Source organism: Rutilus rutilus (assembly GCF_951802725.1).
Source record: "Rutilus rutilus genome assembly, chromosome: 18".
Taxonomy (NCBI): domain Eukaryota; kingdom Metazoa; phylum Chordata; class Actinopteri; order Cypriniformes; family Leuciscidae; genus Rutilus; species Rutilus rutilus.
In genome coordinates this window covers 16,961,422-16,983,192 of record NC_140231.1, presented here as the reverse complement: position 1 = coordinate 16,983,192, position 21,771 = coordinate 16,961,422, and the positions used below count along the sequence as shown (strand labels likewise).

The window sequence follows — 21,771 nt, the reverse complement described above, 5'->3', positions numbered from 1 at the left end:
AGTAATATAAAATAAAATAAAAGACTTTTATGCAATTATGCTATGAGGTTAACGATATGATGATAATAATGATACGAACAGATAATTGTTAATGGGGACAAAAACATACCAAACTTTTTTTTTAATGTTTATTTTTCCATAATGTGCTGTTTTAAATGCTATCAAAAATAGCAAGCTGTGTATAGTATGCAGTATGATATGAATGAGGGACAATTCATCCCAGCACATCTGTCTGTCTCCTCACAACTCACCTGTCATCTTCTGTAAACGAATCACCTGCTACTACAGGCAGGAATATCTGACAAACATCTAACAAGATGTCATTTCACAGTGTATCTACGTATCATAAGCTTTCAGTTTCATAGTCTGGGCTCCATAAAATCCCTTCTAGTTTGGAATATTTAATTACATTTTAACATAATGCCCAAAAGAGGGCAGCAAAGAGCTGTAATAATTTGAGTGTCATTTGATTTGTGGTTTAAAATCTTGCACAACCTTTAGATAAAGAATCAGAATGATCTTGTCCTTTGATGGAAAGCTCTTGGTCTCCAGAGCTAGATATTTTGTGCCAACAACAGCATCCTACATGTGTTTGTTTGTCTGGGAATTCTGGTGTCTGATTACAGTGTATATGAGAGATCATATCAGAGACTAAAACATTTACTCAATACTATTTTGTTCTTGATTTTGCTTGTTTTTTGCTTGATTCCTATCAATGTATGTATTGGAAGTGGGAATGTGTATAGTAAAAGCACAGGCCTTAAAATCCAATACAATCTGAAATAGAGCAGACATTATAACCTTTAGGGAATACGTCTATTCAGCTTCAGCTTTATCCGTAAAGATTGAAATGTAGAAAGTGTAAGGAACTCAGAGCTCTTTTTGATTAATCCTTGGCAGCCTGCATGTTTCGGGACTCGATGTCATGAAACTTCACTTCTTTCATGGCTCCAATCTGTCAGGGAGAGATAAACTACAAATGGTGCCAGTGTGGGTGGCTGCAGTGTTTTAGGAGCTGCCACTACCATAATAGATTCAAGTGGGTTGCGTTTTAAAAATAGATAGATAGAAAGACAGTAAGAGAGGGAGATTAGAGCTTATGATTATGACTTAATTCAAGTCACATTTATTTGTATAGCATTTTTCACAATAGATACATATCGTTTCAAAGCAGCTGTACAGAAAATGCATGTCTACATTACAATTTAGAGTTATCTGTTACCAGAGGAGAATGTAATGTTCAAGTAATGCATTTCAGAGATGTACATAATACAAATCACGCAGTTAGCTAACAATATATTAATTTTAGGCAGAAACAGTGAGCTCATTGAAGTAATTATTACAAGTTGTGAACATGTGATTACAAGATATAGAAAATTTAGCATTGGTGCATGCTGATTCAGAGTATGAGTCCTCTCGAGTAGTCTCTTCACAGGTGTTGGGGCATCTAAAGTCTTTAAGAAGGCTGGATCCAAACTGGAGCTGACGTTCTCTCTATGGGCATCCTGATAAAACAGAAAAGCAAATGGAATGGAATTAGCGTAGCTGCTGTTCATAACATTTCAAGCAAAGATAATCATGTGCATTTGATCTGATATAACTGGAGTACAAGGTTATGAGATGCATTATGTGAATGCTTGGCTAAAGAGATGTGTCTTTAATCTAGATTTAAACAGGGAGAGTCTGAGCCACGAACATTATCAGGAAGGCTTAGGAGCCAAATGCGAAAATGCTCTCCCTCCTAGTGGACTTAGATATCCTAGGTACTACCAGAAGTCCAGAGTTTTGTGACCTTAAAGAGCGTGATGGATTGTAGGGCGCTAGAAGATCGGTTAAAAACACAGGACAGGAGCTAAACCGTTTAGGGCCTTATAGGTCAGTAGCAATACTTTTTAATTGATGCGGTCCTTAATAATCGATAGGCCCACGGAACTTAATATTGTCTGTCATTTCTTAAACATTTAAGATGGTTAGTTGATTTTCGCAAGTGGCCAAAATCAGTCAACAGACTATAACCAGGTCATCTAAAACCAGCAAACCATCTTAGACTGGTTTACAGGGTAGCCTAGTATTCGTGGTAAGCTGAAAATAAGCATTTATTTTTCAGACACTAGCCTAATGCACATGGAAAGGTAGACATTGACTAATATTGTGCAAATATGACAAACAGCAGGTGCTAGTGATAATTCTTTAAAAAAAAGTTTTCAAAAGACCCGTTCAGTTTTGTTCCGTCGCGTCACTAGCAAGACGTGCGTCTTTAACGAGAGGCGTTGCTTTACTAGCCTATATGTTTTTAAAGAAGAGATTTCCGCTTCCTGCTGCTGTTTTAAACGCTCTATTGATCACAACAAGCCGGAGAAGCACTGAACGCAGCAGCAACTGAATGAAGTGTCCTATATGAATCCACCGCTAAGCGGAGGCGGGAACGTTAAGAGGCTCGTGCCATGAACGTGTCATCATCATCATCATTCAAAAAGATTGCAGGCACGAGCGAGTGTCTAAACTGAGCGAGTCCAGTGGCACACACAGATCCCGAGACTTCTTTCAGCATGTCGGAGCGCGGAGGTCTTCAGCAGCAACAGCAGCAGCAGCAACAGCAACGAGCGGGAGCTCCGTCTCCACACCTGCAGCATCTCAGGACGGTCACGATTTCTTCGGGTCGCCCGGTTCAGATGAACCTGTTCGCGACATGGGAGATTGACAGCTCCTCTCCCAGCTGTGTGCCCAGGTATGCCGCTTCTCACTTACTAGTAGACACATAGCCTACGCTTTTTTGTTGTACAGCAGCAACCGATAGAGCTACTTTGTATCAGAGTAAATGGTTAATCCCGATCACGCTGCTGGAGATCACATGAAACAGTTGTTTCTTACTTTAGACAAGGGGGCTTTCAATCTTCACACACCCAGTCCCAGAGACTCTGCAAAGCCGTTACTTGTACTTGGCCTTGGCCTATTTTTAAATTACTATTGAGAAATTCATTAAGTTCACTTGTAACTGTCATTAGATAATAGTATTTAGTTTAATAGCATGGCTATATTTAGTCAAGGCTGCTCATTCATTAGACACTAGCCTTTTCTCCGAGTGACTATTCCAGTAATGCCTTGTTTTTATAATTTACCAGAAAGAAAGTTGTATTTCTTAACGTATATATTAGTAGATAACACTTATTTATATTATGGTAACACTCATTTGTAAGTCACTCTGGATAAAAGCATCTGCTAAGTGAATAAATGTCAAATGTAATGTGTGTTGAATATGAATGCCACACAAGCTGCAAAATAATTTCAAATTGATTGAAATGTCATGATATACTGTATGCACCCCTAGGGCCCCTGGTTGAAAACCGCTGGCTTTTGACAGTAGCTGATACTGACTGCTGATCTTTTTGCATTATGTTCTAACTTTTTCCTGTTACTTTTTCCCTGTTACATAAAAAATGTACTGAACGTAAGCAGTCCGTTAAAATCAACACGTCCTTGGAGCCGTGCTTAAATTTGTTGAGTGAAAATGTCATTCGAGGTGGTTGCCGCAGTGAAAACTAGTGCAAAAAGAGTTGTTTAACAAAATAAAAAACATTGCATCTCCTTTGTATAATGCTTGCAGTAAAATGGATGCATTTGCTGTTTACTATTCACCAATATTCAGCCTCATTACATCCATAAAGGGATTGTGATATGTAAATAAAGAGGAGGGGCTTTGGGATTATTTATGCAGGGAGTCTTGAAAATTGTCCATGAAGATGCAAAAAGGCAGACTGTAAAAGTGGCCAGCAGAGAAGAAAAGCAGAATTGGAGTGACAGACATAGAATAAAGAGTATTACTCAAATATGAAGACATTTTTAAACTAGTCTCTTTCTGCTTTCAAAGGCTTTTGAGACTCTTTAGGCATTTAGTTTCTTACTTTGTACTTTCCATTCAAATACATCAGTACTGCTGAATGTGAACTCTAAATGGATGATGTAGCATATTGTGCCATTAGAATCTTGCAGATGATCACTGAAAGGTGAGATGTGTTTCCAATTCTCCCCTCCTCTCCCAATTTCATTACCTCTGTGCTCTAGAGTTACACTCTAATGCACAGGGACAGACTTGTAAGTGAATTAGACCCGTTCAATATAGTTCACTTTGGCTCAAGCTGCTATTATGTATTAATGTCTTTTCTTGATGTTGCTTTTAGGTAATGCAAGGGCTTTGGATGTCATCTGTAGCTTAGAAATAAAAACAGATTGTAAGTGAAGATATATAATTGTATTATACACAAATTGAGTTACTATATTCAAATATACACAGCTCTGGAAAAAAAATTAAGAGACCATTGGAAAATTTGCAGTTTCTCTGGACTTACTATTTATGTGTTTGTGTTTGTGTTTGAGTAAAGTTAACATTTTAGTTTTATTCTATAAACTACTGACAACATTTCTTCCAAAATTTAAAGTAAAACCATTGTCATTTAGAGCATTTATTTGCAGAAAATGACAACTGGTCAAAATAACAAAAAAAGATGCTATATTTTCAGACCTTGAATAATGCAAAGAAAACAAGTTTATATACACACGATACAAATGTTTTAACTTAGGAAGAGTGTCAGAAATCAGTATTTAGTGGAATAACCCTGATTTCCAATCACAGCTTTTATGTGTCTTGGCATGCTCTCTACCAGTCTTTCATATTGTTATTGGGTGACTCCTGGTGCAAAAATTGAAGCAGCTTGGCTTTGTTTGATGGCTTGTGACATTGTGTCCTACCTCTTGATCACATTCCAGAGGTTTTCCTGGGGTTCAGGTCTAGAGTTTGGGTTGGCCTTGACAGGTTCTTGATCTAATGGTCCTCCATCCACAGCTTTATTGGCCTAGCTGTGTGGCATGGAGCATTGTCCTGCGGGAAAACCAATCCTTTGAGTTGGGGAACATTGTCAGAGCGGAAGGAAGAAAGTTTTCTTCCAGGATAACCTTGTACGTGGCTTGAGTCACGCGTCCTTCACAAAGACGGATCTACCCGGTTCCAGACGAATTTCACAGTGGGTGCCAGACACGGTAGGTTGTAGGCCTCTCTAGGTCTCTCTCTAACCATTAGAGGACCAGTAGAGGAAGGTTATCCTGGAAGAAAAACTTGCTTCCTTTGGCTCTGATGATGTTCCCCAACTCGAAGAATGGGTTTTCCCACAGCCAGGACAATGTTCCATGCCACACAGCTAGGCAAATAAAGGTGTGTATATATATATACTTTTATCTTAGTCTTCATATTGGTTTAGATACACATCTATGTAATTCCTTACAATGTTATGACAATGTTCTTCTCCTGTCATTCTGTAAAAATACAACCTGTCGAAGAAACTGAATGAGCCAAGAGCCTGAGTGCTGTGTCACTCTTAAGATTTATTATCTGAGTTTAATATCACCAATGCAGTGTTTTTGACTTCAGGCCAAAAACATCTCAGCACACCTTGTGGAGATGTATCAGAGGACAACACAGTTTTTGGGACATTGCATGCCTTGTCTGTTACAAAATAGAGTTAACTTCAGATGTCCTGTGTGAGATCGCTAGCAGGATATCGAATCTCCAGTCATGTTTGTTTTCTGTACATGTATTTTATAGATTGATTGTTCATTTTTTGGCATGAAACTATTTGCCATCATTTACTCTCCCTCATATTAATCCAAATGTGTGTATTGTTCGTTTTCTGTGAAGAACTAAAATAGAATGTTAAGGAATCACTTCTTAATTGACCGTTCATAATTACATCAAGCTCAAAAGGGTATATTTTTGAGTTAGACAAACAAAGGCACTATGGAAAAAGATCTGTGTGTAAACAAATAAATTCTCCTTTTGTGTTCCACAGAGAAAAAAAAAAAGTAAAACATTAGTAAGTAGTCTACAAAACAGCACACGGGTGTGGAACTCCATGAGGGCGAGTAAATACCATTCCCTTTAATTATATGAGGAGGCACATTTTGATTTGTAATTGTGACTGAGAGTGACATATATTAAAAACCATCATGGCACTTCTCACCCACTGCACAAAAGGTCACCATTGTTGTGTAGAATTTTAGGTGAAATGCCAGCCAAAATTGCATCTGGGATTTAAGGCCAAAATGTCAACTCAGTATGGTAAACTTGATAAACCAGCTTGGGGACAGATTACTCATTCAGCTGCCATAGCAACTTGTCCTCGCAACAACGTGTGCATCTCTATTGTTTTCTCTTGTAGACTTCTCAGTCTGACTCTTAAAAAATTAGTGATTTTGAAGGAGCTGGACAGGGATCTCACATCGGTGGTCATTGCAGTTAAACTTCAGGTAAAAAAGTTTTTTTTTTTTTTTTTTTTCTGGTTGGCAAAAAAACTGCTTAATCTTTGTTTAGGTAACTAATGATTGTAAATATCTCTTTAGGGCTCAAAACGCATTTTGCGGTCAAATGAAATCATGCTATCCTCTGCTGGCCTTACAGAGACTGATCTTCAGCTGACCTTCTCTCTTCAGGTTAGCTGTGTTTGTGTGCATTTTGGATGAGATTAGTGCTACATTGACATTTGCAAATTTAATATTATGGTTTTGTTTTGATTAAACTTATTGGAAGTCCTTTAGTGGCTCTTCCCTTCTGTTTAAATGAATTGGATTCAATTAGATTAATGTTCATTCTTCAGTGCTTTTTCCCTTCCATATTGGCTTCAGTACCCACACTTTTTGAAGAGAGATGCCAACAAGCTTCAGATTATGCTCCAGAGACGCAAGAGGTACAAGAATCGCACTATACTGGGCTATAAGACCCTCGCACTAGGACTGATAAATATGGCTGAGGTGAGGAACCGCAAAACCCTACACATCCAGTTTGGCCACATTTTTGTGTGATTCTAGACTGCTTGTTTGAAAGAAGTCTCATATCTAAGCACAGATTTGAAAAATGTTTCTCAAAAAATGCCATATAAGACATGGAAGCTGCTGTAGGAGGGCGGAGAGAAATTTCTTACAAATGCACCAAAATCCACACAGGTCATTTTGTATCTGTAATTTAATGCCCAAATAAATGGCAAGACATTTGCATTTGTACTATGATTCAGTATATAACTTACTGTTGAAAGCACATCCACGTCATCTCACATTATTGTTATTATTATTCATTTCATACCAAGAAGAAGAAAATATTCAAAAAAATCTCGAAATTAAACCAGAATAAAATGTTAAAACGCATATCTGTTTTCAGCACGAAAGCAAGTCAAACAATATATTGAATATATTTTGCTGCAAACATATCTACATTTGAGCGCCATAGCTAATCTAACATTTTGTAGTTTTTTTGCAGTGTAATCATTTAGCAGATTTGTTTTGTAGTTTGTTCGCTTGTCTTTAAAGCTACTTCATGGCTTTTGTTCCCCCTGTCTGTAGGTGATGCAGCACCCTACAGAAGGTGCTCAAGTGTTGTGCTTGCACACGACGGTGAAGGACACACCGGTGCCCGTTGCTGAGATCAGGGTCTATTCTCTGTCCAGTCAGCCCATCGACCCAGAGGGACCAAAGTCCAAGCTATCCGGTGAGTTGCACGTTGATCATGTATTTCAAATTTAACAAGCTAATGAGAAATTACAAAAAGAGGTCAAGGCTGCTCTTTTACTTTTGAGAACACTTTCTGTAAGTTCTTTAGCCAGGCCTGCTCTGGTTTAATCACTCGCGTGCTTCCCGTTTTCTGCCTTTCAGATCGTTCACCAGACATTGACAATTACTCTGAGGAGGAGGAGGAAAGCTATTCGTCAGAGCAGGACGGCAGTGATGATCCTCTACAGGGGCAGGTGAGGCTTGTGAGATTGAACTGATTGATTTTGATGTTCAGCCATCTTGCCTATTTCCGGTTTAGTGAATTATGTCTGTGCTCAGAGACTGAAGTGAATCTGTTGAAGTCAGATCACTGAAGAAACGCACTGCATGGTCTTTGTATAGAAAAAAATATTATCAGATAAGAAGTGTAAGAGCTTATTAATTGGTGTGAAGACCCTCTAGCAAAAGAGAGGAAATATTATATGAGGAGGCAGGCACATTTCGATTTGTAATTGTGACTGAGAGTGACATATATTAAATGGAACTAAAATGGAAGATTAGTATAATATAGTATAATAGATATATACAAAAATTCTGTCATCATTTACTCATCCTTAAGTTGTCTCAAACCTGTATGACTATGAAACTGAAAAAAGAAGTTTTGAAAAATGTTCATGCAGCTCTTTTCCATATAACCCATACCAGTTGTTGGTTACCAAGAAAATCCATTCATTCTTCAAACCGCTTATCCTTTAAGAAAAAAATATAAAAAGTGTGTGTGTGTGTGTATATATATATATATATATATGGGCTGTTAATTTAATTATTAGTTATGGAAAATAACGTGAAGGTCATCTTACATTGATACAGTTGATTGATGACGAACATGCAGGGCAACAACTTGCTGCGTGATGTAGCCCATAGAATGCAGTTAGAATGCCCCTAAAATTCAAGATATTAGGGCAAAAATGCCCCTGTATGATTTTGTCTCATATTTAAATTAAATCATATGATATCGTTAAGCAGTATCACGCGAGTGATGTTTTTGTCCCGAATAGCATGAGTGTAAATGTGATATTGATTTCATACAACAGGTCAATAAATAAGTTAATATTGTGTTATATTTTTGACAATATTGTCTATTTTTGATAAGATTTGCCAACTAATATATTACCTATAAAGCCAGCGCAGAACTGTTGTGCATCTCTGAACAACACAGCGTTTCTGAATGAATCTGCTTTTTGAGCTAACTGAATGAATGAATGATTCAATGACTTATTCGTTTAGACATTTACTGCCACCTACTGGCAGTTTAAGTTTCTTATTTAGAGTATCATTTCATTGAAAAAAATAATTTAATATTTTGGCAATAGTTTGTAGCCTAAAAGTTTGTGTAATTAATTCTATATTGAATCAAATAAAATATTTCTTTCTAAAGCTACTTTTTGTAATGTCTATTTGATGCTTTTCTCATTTAACACAATAATGACTTTAAATTATTATTATGTAGATGTATTAATTGCCACATAATGTAATTAAGGAAATACTTTTTTTTTTTTTATCACTTGAGACAGTCTGTTATTGTATTCAAATAAGGTTTCTGAGGTGGTTTTAAAGCTTGATTTGTCCCTTTTGGGCAGTACCTCTACGACGACGAGGATGAACTGAGGAAAAAGAAACCTCGTCGTAAACTCCCCTCCACAGCCTCCATCACCAGAGCTAACGTAAGTGACGTAAGTGATCTGTCCAGAATTATAAAACAGACCTCAGAGAACCAGACCAGCTTTCTCTGTCTCCATGTTGACTCAGGCTTTGTCAGGCTGAACAACTGCTCATTTCTCCCTGGGGCAACTGATGTTCTTTAGATGTAGCAGTGATTGCAATAGGAGCTGCTGCAATTCTTGCAATCACATGGAAACTCTTGGGATGGGGCTTCTGAGCACATTAACATGATATCTGCTTCCTCCTCTCAGATGCTTTCAGAAGTCTGTTTTGTGTTCCTGTGTGCTTCGTCTTGTAGCTGACAAGCCTTCGCCAGAGCTCTGTGCTTGTTGTGACAGCTTTTTTCCCCTACTCTGCTTGCTGCTATTTTTGTGCCCTGCTGTTGCTCAACCAGATTCGTGGTTAATTTGTGTCTGTTTGCTGTTGTTGCTTATGACTCCCCCGCTTTCTGTCTAACAAGGTGTTTGTGTTTTAAATCCAGCAACCCAACATCAAACAGAAGCTTATGGCATTGGTGAAATGGTTCAAAGTGTCTGATGAGGTAATTGCATCCTGTCTCTAAATTCACACGCTCTTTTGGTGAAGGTCTTTTCGCTTCTGTTTCCGCCCAGGTTTTCCTTAAGAAATTTATTTGGTCATTTAGAGCAGTACAAATCTTAATTAATGAGCAGTTAGGGCTGCATCATCTATATAATTTTTTTTTCAGATACAGATAAGCTGGTCATTATTTTCATGTAATGTTTAATAATCAATAAATAATAATACATTTATCTAAAAAATAAATAAATCCTTTAAAAAAAATTACGTTTTTTAAGTGTTATTTGTGTTTTTAAAGAGTACCATTTAAGTGTATCAGATGATGATAAAGGTATTCTAAATATGGTAATTGAGCAGACCCAATAAATATCCTATATCAGCCGATACATTTTTTTTTCATGTCGGCCGATAACCGATATGGTACCTATTTATCGTTCATCTCTATCAGTAATCGATGGGTAATATTATGAATGTAGGTGGGGTTCGGTTTGGATCATGTGTCCCAAGAGCAGATCCGGGATGTGGAAGAGGACCTGGATGAGCTCTATGACAGTCTTGAAATGTACAACCCCAGTGACAGCGGCCCAGACATGGAGGAGACGGACAGTATTAGCAGCACCCCCAAACCCAAACTCCGGTACATCATTCACTAGCTAATATTTTCTATTATGGCACCCACTTTCAGATATCGATTTAATAATTTTGCTTTGCATTAGATGGATTTATACAATAGAGATAGCCAATAAATGTAGTGTTGTTTTTGCAAAAGATTCTGGTATATATTATATATGAGAAGAAGCATGTACACGCAGCATATTCCACTCTCAAATGTAGAAATAAACTGACAAAAAAACTGAGCTTTTTCAGCCACATACTGAGTGGGCAAACTGCCTACATCTCAGCTTTCTTATTCTGACCCTGGGTTTTTGTGTGTGTGTGTGTGTGTATTTTAGGCCATTTTTTGAAGGCATGTCACAGTCCAGCTCTCAGACGGAGTTTGGCAGCTTGAATAGTAGGTGCAGCCGCAGCAAAGACAAGCTGAGTCCTGTGAGTGTCCTTCAGAGAGAGAGAGACCTTATTTTAGCACTGCGATTGAACTTTACTTTGATTTGCCTTATTATGGTGCTTGCCCACTACAGCGGCAAAACTCCACTTAGTGCCGCTTATAATGCCTCTGCTCTGGGGGATGTCTGTAGCGAGTGTGTTTAATCTGGTTTTTTTTTTTCAACAGGGCAATATAATCATCAGAGATTCACGCGATTACATTTGGAAATTGGCTAGCTTTGATTCCAAATGCCCCAAGTAAAGATATCCTGTCAATTTTGTAAACGTTTGAAAACCCAGCCAGTATATTTGCAATGAAAGCTTTCAAACTGCAATATTTAACATACATGTAACAACTGCAAAGTGTACAATGTGTAAAAAATAAAATAAAAAAATGTTATGCACTAAATCCAGCATAAACTCAGGCACAACCTGCATATTTTTAAACACTTAAGACAGACGTCACAACCTGAACCACACAGCGATTGGCTGCTGCCTGCATTTTTCCCTTTATATTTGCATAAAGTGGAGAACTGCCTAACCTTTTGACAGTCACGCCCACTCTCAACGCTTTCTCCGGTCCGCTTTCAATCCCACAATGCACCGCGTGAGCTCAACTTCCATAGGAATGAATTGAAAACACTCTGCTCCGCTTGCTCCTCAACAGTGGGCACGCACCATTACTGCTTTTCTTGTGTGTGTGTGTGTGTGTGTGTGTGTGTGTGTGTATATATATATATATATATATATATATATATATATATATATATGAGGTAAACCAAAACTATTTGGACTTTTAAGCCAGCTATTTTTTCAATATACATGTCACTCGCTCAAATTTGTTGTCTAGTGTAATGACATTCATACAGTTTTAACTGTCTGTATACATTTTGGGGCCACTGTACGTCTCATTTCTTTTCAATTCTCTCTCTTTCCCTCGCCCATTCTTTCTCCTGAAGAGGAGCGAGCAGACTATATGTGGTAAAATCCAGCGTTCCCCCAGTGCGCAGCTGGATGAGGCTTTCTCAGAAATGGACACGCTGGTGAGCTTGATTGCACCTCTTTATATGCCCCCTTCTCACTTTCTACCCCTCGCATTCGGTTTGTAGTGAATCCACTTTTGTCCTCTGTGAGCCTGTGAACTAGTATTTATTGAGAAGGTTATGCTATAGGAACTCAATGAAGTGGAGGTGATAGCGGACGGGACCCCTAGCATCACTTTATCAGTGGCGGAGAGGCCCCGGACCCCACAGAGGAGCAATAGCACTAACATGCCATCTCCTAGGTTGGTATTTCACATTAAACCTGTATTTAAAGTGATGGTCCACCCAAAAATGAAAAAGTTGATAACCAAAACGAATTGGTTCCCATTGACTTTCCATTGTATTTTTTTGTCTATACAATGGAAAAGGAACCAAAACTGTTCAGTTACGAGCATTCTTCAAAATAGCTTATTTTGTGTTTCACAGAAGAAAGAAATTCAAACAGGTTTGGAACAAGACAAAGGTATGTAAATGAAAACAATTTTTATTTTTGTGTGGACTATCCCATCAAATGATAGAAATGTGTCATCCGATAGAGATTTTTCCATACTAATTTGTGATAAGTTATGTAATCTTTTGGTTTTATTCCATCAAGTACCAGCCAAAAAAAAAGAAGAAAATAATCATTTGAGATGGAGTAGCTTATATAAACAAAAATAATATATAAACAATTATTGACCTTAATATATAAACAAGTTGCCTTTCTTGCTAAATTAACTGCATTGTTAAATGTACTGTTATGACATGATATAAAATGACTCATACCATGAAATTGTGGGTAATACTGCCCACTCCTAATGTATTCTATGCACAAACTATGTACATAGTTCCTTGTTCATTTAGACTTTTGTGCACATATTGAGAAAAAATGGAGTGGATAGTAAATAAATAAAAGCAGCTGTGACATTATCTCCAGGCTGGATGGCAATCATACACCTAAACAGCGGCGAGGGACCCCTATGAAAGAGAGACAGCTGTCCAAACCGCTCAGTGAACGCACCAACAGCTCAGACAGTGAGAGATCACCCGAGCTCAGCCTCACCCCTCAGGTAACAACACGCGCGCACACACACACACACACAGAGCTAGCACTTACAGCACTTAGTCAAGAACAGCTGCCTCACTTTTCTTAAGTTGCTCTGACTGAAGTTCAGCAGAATCAATAAACCCCCAAGGGCTATTTGCTCAGGAAATTGTGTGTTTGTGTGGATGTGAGGGCAAAGCAGAGAATATGGTGATGCATTTGGGCCGTGCATGAGGATTAGTGAGAGGGGGAAGTGGGTGTGTTGCTAGAGAGAGAGAGAGAGAGAGAGTGTGTGGGCGATAATTCTCCTTATGTAACTCTGTACACATGATTCAACACCTAGTTCATATGGCGGTTCACTTTTGTGCAGAGGTGTCAAAACATACTCAAAGGCCATTGTGATGAAGTGCCATTTTTAATTCTGCCTGCATGATACATTCCACTTAATCATGTATTTTTTGCTGCTGATCATCTCTGCTGCTTTTTATCAAATGTTTGTGTGAAACCATGCGGTTCGTGAGACCAAAATAGCTGTTTCTGAGTCACCCACAATACGAGAGCTCTTAAAGGTGAAGTGTTTATTTTTTCTATGTCATTTTTCGAAGTACTTTCTCTTATCCCAGTTTAATGTCCAGAGATGATTGTAAGCATGCTATTCCTAAATTGATTTCCTGCGATGTAGGTTCAACATGTCAACTGAGGGGAAGAGGAGGGGAAGGTTGGGGCTTTATGGATTGGGTCCATTCATTTCACGCATTTGTGATTGCTTTTGAATGCAGTTTTCACTTTTGCGAATTTGCTCGCGTTCAGCGGGGAGGGGAGGGGAGGGGAGGGAGGGGGTGTTACAGTAACTAGTTTGGCTCCGGACCTGGACTGTCTGTTTGATAAACAGTGGAAGACACAAGCTGTCGGGTGTGTTTTAGCGCTGGCACAAGATGTTAGTACATCTGGCCCTATGAATGTTATTTCTACAGTAACGGTAGTATTGATCTGATACAAAAACAGGATCTCAATTAGAATAACATTTAAACTTAATACAGATACATTCATTTCAAAAACATTTCTTCTGAACAGTAGTTTCAAACGTTCACCATTTATTTGATTAAAATGTAACCGTAAAAACAGCAATATTGTGAAATACTGTTTTCTGTTTTAATCTATTGTAAAATGTAATTTATTCCTGTGATGCAAAGCTGAATTGTCAGCATCATTACTCCAGTCTTCAGTGTCACGTGATCCTTCAGAAATCATTGTAATATGCTGATTTGGAATCTTTCGTAACGATGTGAAAGTATTTACTGTCATTTGATCAATTTAATGCGTCCTTGCTGAATTAAAGTATTAATTTCTTTAAAAAAGTGACCCCAGACTTTTGAACAGTGGTGTTCATTTACGTTGAATAAAACATTAAATAACTGAGGCAAAAACTATGATAATTAGCAGTAAAATATGCCTTGCAATAATGAACCAAATGAGTCAACGAATCGTTTATTTGCGTTCATGAACTGTTCAAAAGAACAAATTCAATAAAATAAAATCAGACTTTCCAATGCTTATTTCCTCGCTTGGATGTAGAGCTGACATTACAGATACCTGACATTACATTTTATTCTTTAAAAGCTACATTAACAAAGCAGCTTATCTGCTGTCACTCTTCTGTGACGGTAGTTAAGTTAGTAGCGTCACTATGATGTTAGATACTCTCTGACACCAGAAATTAAACACTGCACCTTAAAATGCTAGTCTGAGAAAATGTTTTCAGTCACACTTCTCTTTGCAGATGCCGAGGAAGATAGTATATGACCAGCTCAACCAGATTCTGCTGTCTGACAGCACCCTTCCTGACAGCCTTATCTTGGTGAACGGTAGCGACTGGCAAGGACACGTAAATACCGTTCCACTTCACTTCCTGTGTGCCTGTGTCTGACCACCCTGCACACAACTTAGCCATTCTCTTGTGTTCAATTGATAACGGCTTTAACCTGAAGTTGAACCTCTGTAAATATGTTTTATCAGTGTATCAGTGCATATTGATGTTTTTATCCATTTTGAAGTAGAGAAATATGACTCTGTGTGTGTGCAGTATGTGGCTGAGCTGCTGCAGGGCCAGAAGCTGCCGGTGGTCTGCACCTGCTCAGGATCAGAAATCCAGGCCGTCCTTTCCGCCCTGCTCACACGCATACAGAAATTGTGAGTGTAAATGGTGGAGTCAGTGAGATAAACACAAATGTGAAACGGCATGGTTTGTAGTGATGCCTGGCTGTCGGATCTCATGATGTTAATATTCATGGTTGTCAATATGAATCACATAGATGATCAAAGATTTTAGCATACAAACAGCATGTGCTTCTACCAGTTCCTGTGTCTGCAGTGTGGTGCATATTGTTCCTTCTTTATTCTCACAGCTGCAACTGTAACTCCATCATGCCCAAACCGGTGAAGGTTGTGGCGGTTGGAGGTCAGAGCTATTTAGGAGCCGTCTTGAGATTCTTTGTCTCTCAGCTCGCCAACAAGATGTCTGACTGGCTCAGCCACATGAAGTTCCTTGTGGTGCCTTTAGGTGCATATAGATAACCTCTACATAAAAACTGCAAAAGCTTTCCAAAAAACAACAACTGGGAGTTAAAAAAGTTCAGGCTGTATCATGTGTCTCCACAGGCTCTCACCCCGTGGCCAAACACCTGGGTTCTCTGGACAATCGCTACAGTTCTTCCTTCCTGGACAGCTCATGGAGAGAGTTTTTCAGCCGCCCAGAGCCTCCCCAGACTGGTAAGTAATGCATTTGTTTAACCCCAGTGCGGTTCTTTAGTTTTCATGTTTGATCTCGGAGTGCAATGCCCCATTTCTCTTTTCCGTGCCCACTGAGATGTATTATATTGACGATTGGTCATAGGATTTGTTCTTGTATCTCTTCAGCTTCTTCCTCTGCTGACTTCGTGGATGTGACTGGACGAATTCTACAATACATTAACGGATCTGCAGTTACTCATCAGCTCCCCATTGCTGAGGCCATGCTGACCTGCAAACAAAAGATGTGAGTGAGATGATTTCTATCACCTCATCATTTCAGATAATTTGTATTATATTTATGTGATGTTTTTTTTTACTATTTTAGGCAAGATGAAGATTCCTACCAAAATTTTGTTCCTTTTGTGGGTGTGAGTAAATTTTTTGTTAATGTTAGACTACAATTTAAAAGTTTGTGGTCGGTAAAAAATTTTTTTTACAACATTATAAATGTATTTACTGTCACTTTTGGTACATTTAATGCAAATTAAAAGTATGAATTTCTTTAAAAATACTTTTTAACACTAGTGTTTTAATTTTCTATGATATGATTCCTTTTCTCTTGCAACAGTTGGTTAAGGTAGAGCGATTGGTAGAGCGTAGCCCAGGATCTTCAGGTTTGTCTTTTTTTTTGCATCTGTGCACAAAAATTCACCAGTAATATTGTATTACCATTAGAGTTGGGAACAAAGAACCAGACAGTGAAAGTGTAATTTGATTCCTCAACATGTGACTCTTATGAGCTGGTTTATTTTTAGCAAATCAAAAACATACATTGGAACCAGTGTGGTCTGACTCCCAAATGAAGGATTCTGAGTTGGTTCTTTTTACTAAACATGCAACTAACCACTAAAGTTAAAGATGCAAATTTTGAGTTTTATCAATAGTATTGATAGAACAAATGAATTTAATCACATTTTTGTTGTTTAATGTATAGTTAATCCTTTATTAGATTGGCCAGTTATTAATAGCAGCAAGCATTTATATTTCTTTTCGAAAGTATCTTTGCAATGAAATTGCATTTGTCCCATTATTGTAGTTTTTTTCTCCAAATGTTTATGACTCTTTGTAGGTGGAGATTGTGAGGAAGGTTTGGCTTTGAGCTTGGCAGTTCCCTCGACGTCTCCACCTGCTCATGTATCTCCCACTGGGATGATGAAAGATTCTGCAACGCCTCCTCCATCACCCTCACTAAGCGGCGGACTGGCTGCTCTAGGGTTTGTGTACAATTATTGCACCGCTTTGCTGTTTCTCACATTGCTATGGCTTACATCTGTTAAAAATGCTAGCCTGGGAAATCTGGTCAAACTGATTCTGTAATCTAGGAGCCCCAACATGTCTCATGGCGTGGATGCGATTGGGCTGCAGGTGGATTACTGGGTGTCTGCCGGGGTTGAGAAGCGCAAAGACGGAGAGCAGAGAGACAGTAAGAAGACTTTGAGGTGTGCGTTCAGATCCTTGCAGGTTAGCCGACTGCCCGGTTTCGGCAACATAGAGCTCCAGCCTGGCTCTAACACCATGTCCATGACTGTGGTGACCAAGGAGAAGAACAAGAAAGGTGAGATTGTTCACTGAATTTACAGAAAATGCACATTTGTCCTTTTGCTAAAGATCCCTTTGTTTGTGTTTTTCATCCCTGCAAATTCATTTGACATTTCTGCTCTCTCTCGCCCTCGACTCTTTCTTTTTTTTTTTTGCAGTGCTACTATTGTTGATAGTCTCTGTATTTATCCATATCCACACATAACTATATTTACAAATTTTGCCTGTCTTCAGTCCCAACCATCTTCCTGGGGAAGAAGCCAAAAGAGAGAGACACAGAGTCAAAGAGTCAGATCATTGAAGGCATCACCAGACTCATCTGCTCTGCCAAGAATCATCAAACCAGTCTAAGAGGTACTTGTCAACAGAACGCAAATGAATTGAGCAGTTTTTATCGCCTGTTTACTTTTGTAATAACCCAGCAAACATTGGTCCGATGGCAACGTCATGGCCCTGGCCAAAAATAGTCGCTGTAGGACGGCATAAATCTGTAAAAATATGTAACACAGAACAGATAATGTCACAGATGTCCATTTCAACTTTTATTTTGGAACTATTTTTCAACCATGACGGGACGTCTTTTCAACGGTCATTAAACGTCCAAATGTTTGCTGGGAATGTGTCTAAGACCGCATTTACTTTATATGGTTCAAGTGACCAATTTTTTTCCTCCCATGTGCCACAGATTAGATATAAGACACATGAACGCACATGGATTCCGATATTCTCAGATCGCTTTCAGGCCTCATTCATATGTGGACATAAATCTGATATGAATCAGATACATGTAGATGAATCTGCCATGTAAGTGGACAGATCATATTCCCCTGTAAATGCGAGTTGTACGTCATTGAAAAAGTGGCGATAGCGAATGACATCAACTCAGGTGGACACCAACTGCGATCACATGACTCTTTTCAGTGCCCAGGCTGCAACAAGGGCTCCCCTTTTTTTTTCTCTGCCGTATGAGACCAATGTTTTGCTGACCTTTAAAGATGGTCAGAATGCAAAAGCTCGTAGTATCATTTTGTCTGCGTCTATTGCAAATCGCACCAGTTTTACTTCCTTCTCGGCCTAAGCTTTTCCGGGTCAGTACATCTACCTTTTTTCAATTTTAAAAGATATAAGCTGGTTGTCAAAGAAATCGGAATTGGGCTAAAAACCTGCAGTGTAAATGCAGCCTTAAAGATTTAGATACGTTAGATACCAATTACGTGAATAAAAGATTACTAGTATCTAAGGATTTAACCAAATATTCCAAATTTATGGGGTCAGTGGTAAGTTTAAGAAGCTGTCATTGGAAAAACCCATTGTTATATGACCAGTGACCACTAATCTGAACATTAATGTCTATGATGTTTATGGCCCTGAAAGTCCTGAGACCATTCGCAAAATGCTTTTTGCATTTTCCTAATTGAATATTCAGCATATTATCATATTTTATATGATTGAGAAGTTCAATTAAAAAATTTACCTTCATGAATTTTAGAATGTCTTCGTATTTGTTTTGTCTGCACGATCAGTGTCACACATTTGCTTATTTTAACAGTGACCTATAATAATGCAGAATCTTAAATATTTCATATTAATTTAGTTTGAAATGTCAAAATTCAGGTTTAAATTCGCTTTTAAATGTCTCAGACATTTGGACCCTCTGTATGTTAACGCACTTTACTCACGAGATGGACGTGTTTCAGTGTCTGTAGATGGGATGGAGTGGAATGATGTGAAGTTCTTCCAGCTGGCGTCTCAGTGGCCCACTCATGTGAAGTACATTCCTGTGGGGCTGTTTGGGTACAACAAACCATCTTCCTAGTGGCCTCTGGCTTGGGAAATAACATGGTAAAGTTTGCTGACCCTGCTTGTTTTAGCCTTCAGATGGAATAGAGGGCTAATTGTTCACGAGTGGTCATGCGTCCTGTACACGAGAGATACTTGAGCCATAGTGGGAGCTCTTGAAATTCTCATCGCTGATCAGTGGGTTGATTTGATCTTGTTTTGACCTATAGAGGGCCGGAGCAGACAGAAAAAGACTTGAGGATGGATCATCAGTGGGTTGAGATATTATTTATGAACCTTTTCTAACGGTGTTTTGTCTGCTGTGGGATTCATGACGCAATAATATCCCAATATTGTATCGAGTTTATATTTAAATGGTACTTGATGTTAGTGATTTAAAGTTCTCAGATTTATTATTTGTACCTTTTATTGTACAACTTTAATGTGATTAGTGCTAATTCACCTGACTGAATCTGACATCCAAAGCTTCTCAACCTTTAAGATACTTTATTAAATGATATTTTTGTCTATGTATGAACTATTCTACTGTATAAAATACATATTTGCTGCTTATGTAATTTTATCTATATGTATGTAGTAATCAAAGCATGTATGTATATATGCTTACATCAGGTTTTGTCTAAGCTGCTATTGTCACCTAATCCATTCCACTGTGGTTTCTGAGTTTAATCTCTTTGTTGCTATTAATTTATTAATCTGCTACCATTACTAAAGGTAATCACTGGCATTTGTTATGCCATCCGCAACAAATATGATTATTTGTGATAAGTAATAATAAGGGTAAACATAATATGGTCTATTTTGTACATTCTAAGTGACCTGAGACCACGTTTGAAAATTGTGAACCATTATTGCCTTTCTAAATCTGTTGTACACAACCCACAGTAGTTAATTTGCATGATGCAGTATATTGATCAGTATGATTGCCGTACACGTGGTTATTTTGATAACACACTCTACATGTGAAAAGTCAGTATTGTATATTTTGGTCTATAAAGCTTGGTATTTTGACATTTGCAATTAACTGCAGAAGTAATAAATCTATTGTAACTGCAATCTCTCTGTTTCAGCTTACTTTCAGTTAGAATGTATGAATGCTGAAAAGGTTGTGTTTTCTGTAAGAAGGGGGCTCAACTTAAGTTCATCAAAAGTGTAATATACACTCACCTAAAGGATTATTAGGAACACCTGTTCAATTTCTCATTAATGCAATTATCTAATCAACCAATCACATGGCAGTTGCTTCAATGCATTTAGGGGTGTGGTCCTGGTCAAGACAATCTCCTGAACTCCAAACTGAATGTCAGAATGGGAAAGAAAGGTGATTTAAGCAATTTTGAGCGTGGCATGGTTGTTGGTGCCAGACGGGCCGGTCTGAGTATTTCACAATCTGCTCAGTTACTGGGATTTTCACGCACAACCATTTCTAGGGTTTACAAAGAATGGTGTGAAAAGGGAAAAACATCCAGTATGCGGCAGTCCTGTGGGCGAAAATGCCTTGTTGATGCTAGAGGTCAGAGGAGAATGGGCCGACTGATTCAAGCTGATAGAAGAGCAACTTTGACTGAAATAACCACTCGTTACAACCGAGGTATGCAGCAAAGCATTTGTGAAGCCACAACACGCACAACCTTGAGGCGGATGGGCCACAACAGCAGAAGACCCCACCGGGTACCACTCATCTCCACTACAAATAGGAAAAAGAGGCTACAATTTGCACGAGCTCACCAAAATTGGACAGTTGAAGACTGGAAAAATGTTGCCTGGTCTGATGAGTCTCGATTTCTGTTGAGACATTCAGATGGTAGAGTCAGAATTTGGCGTAAACAGAATGAGAACATGGATCCATCATGCCTTGTTACGGCTGGTGGTGGTGTAATGGTGTGGGGGATGTTTTCTTGGCACACTTTAGGCCCCTTAGTGCCAATTGGGCATCGTTTAAATGCCACGGCCTACCTGAGCATTGTTTCTGACCATGTCCATCCCTTTATGACCACCATATACCCATCCTCTGATGGCTACTTCCAGCAGGATAATGCACCATGTCACAAAGCTCGAATCATTTCAAATTGGTTTCTTGAACATGACAATGAGTTCACTGTACTAAAATGGCCCCCACAGTCACCAGATCTCAACCCAATAGAGCATCTTTGGGATGTGGTGGAACGGGAACTTCGTGCCCTGGATGTGCATCCCACAAATCTCCATCAACTGCAAGATGCTATCCTATCAATATGGGCCAACATTTCTAAAGAATGCTTTCAGCACCTTGTTGAATCAATGCCACGTAGAATTAAGGCAGTTCTGAAGGCGAAAGGGGGTCAAACACAGTATTAGTATGGTGTTCCTAATAATCCTTTAGGTGAGTGTAGATTAATTACAAATTGTAGTCAGTTACTGATTACAAATTACATGACAAAAATTGTAGTTAGTAATGCAATCTAGATTACTCATTTTAGGTTATGTATTCTGACTACTTTTTAGATTACTTTTGACCTTTTTTCACATTGATTTTTATGATAATCTTGTACCACAGTGAAAATGAAAAATACAAAGAGAAACAAGATATATTCTGTTCTTTGGTATCAACAACATGAAGTACACTACGTCAGGGTTTCCCAGACTGGAGTTCATGATGAACGGCAGGGGGTTCGTGAGAACCGTGAACTTTTTTCCTATTATTTCCTATTATTATTGACTTAATTTTATTATTGACCTAACTTATTAACTTGAAATCTAAGG

General features: G+C 38.5%; 1 protein-coding gene across 7 annotated transcripts; it reads left to right on the top strand.

Moving 5' to 3' along the window:
- The first annotated feature begins 1,106 nt into the window (after positions 1-1,106).
- On the top strand, positions 1,107-20,084 carry pacs1a (phosphofurin acidic cluster sorting protein 1a). Of its 7 annotated transcripts, none has more exons than XM_084387277.1 (24): positions 1,107-2,728; positions 6,210-6,297; positions 6,391-6,480; positions 6,673-6,798; positions 7,384-7,528; positions 7,693-7,784; positions 9,171-9,254; positions 9,734-9,793; positions 10,266-10,426; positions 10,743-10,836; positions 11,793-11,876; positions 12,006-12,118; positions 12,793-12,925; positions 14,681-14,785; positions 14,984-15,090; positions 15,306-15,460; positions 15,559-15,669; positions 15,817-15,934; positions 16,016-16,058; positions 16,259-16,304; positions 16,760-16,904; positions 17,013-17,245; positions 17,464-17,583; positions 18,927-20,084. In XM_084387277.1, exons 1-24 carry the CDS (start codon positions 2,550-2,552, stop codon positions 19,043-19,045), a joined length of 2,751 nt encoding a protein of 916 aa, XP_084243403.1. In that variant the 5' UTR covers positions 1,107-2,549; the 3' UTR covers positions 19,046-20,084. The 7 variants fall into 7 exon arrangements, with proteins under 7 accessions (XP_084243403.1, XP_084243401.1, XP_084243402.1 ...); XM_084387275.1 differs by having other exon boundaries at positions 12,775-12,925; positions 18,927-20,083; XM_084387276.1 differs by having other exon boundaries at positions 9,171-9,263; positions 18,927-20,083.
- The last annotated feature ends 1,687 nt before the right edge of the window (positions 20,085-21,771 follow it).

What these genes read in the sequence shown, in the direction of transcription:
- pacs1a (XM_084387274.1), top strand. Translation starts at nt 2,550, where the DNA reads ATGTCGGAGCGCGGAGGTCTTCAGCAGCAACAGCAGCAGCAGCAACAG. An exon ending in CTCACACGCATACAGAAATT is followed by an intron (nt 15,091 to 15,305) that starts GTGAGTGTAAAT and finishes TTATTCTCACAG; the next exon opens with CTGCAACTGTAACTCCATCA. An exon ending in CTGACCTGCAAACAAAAGAT is followed by an intron (nt 15,935 to 16,015) that starts GTGAGTGAGATG and finishes TTACTATTTTAG; the next exon opens with GCAAGATGAAGATTCCTACC.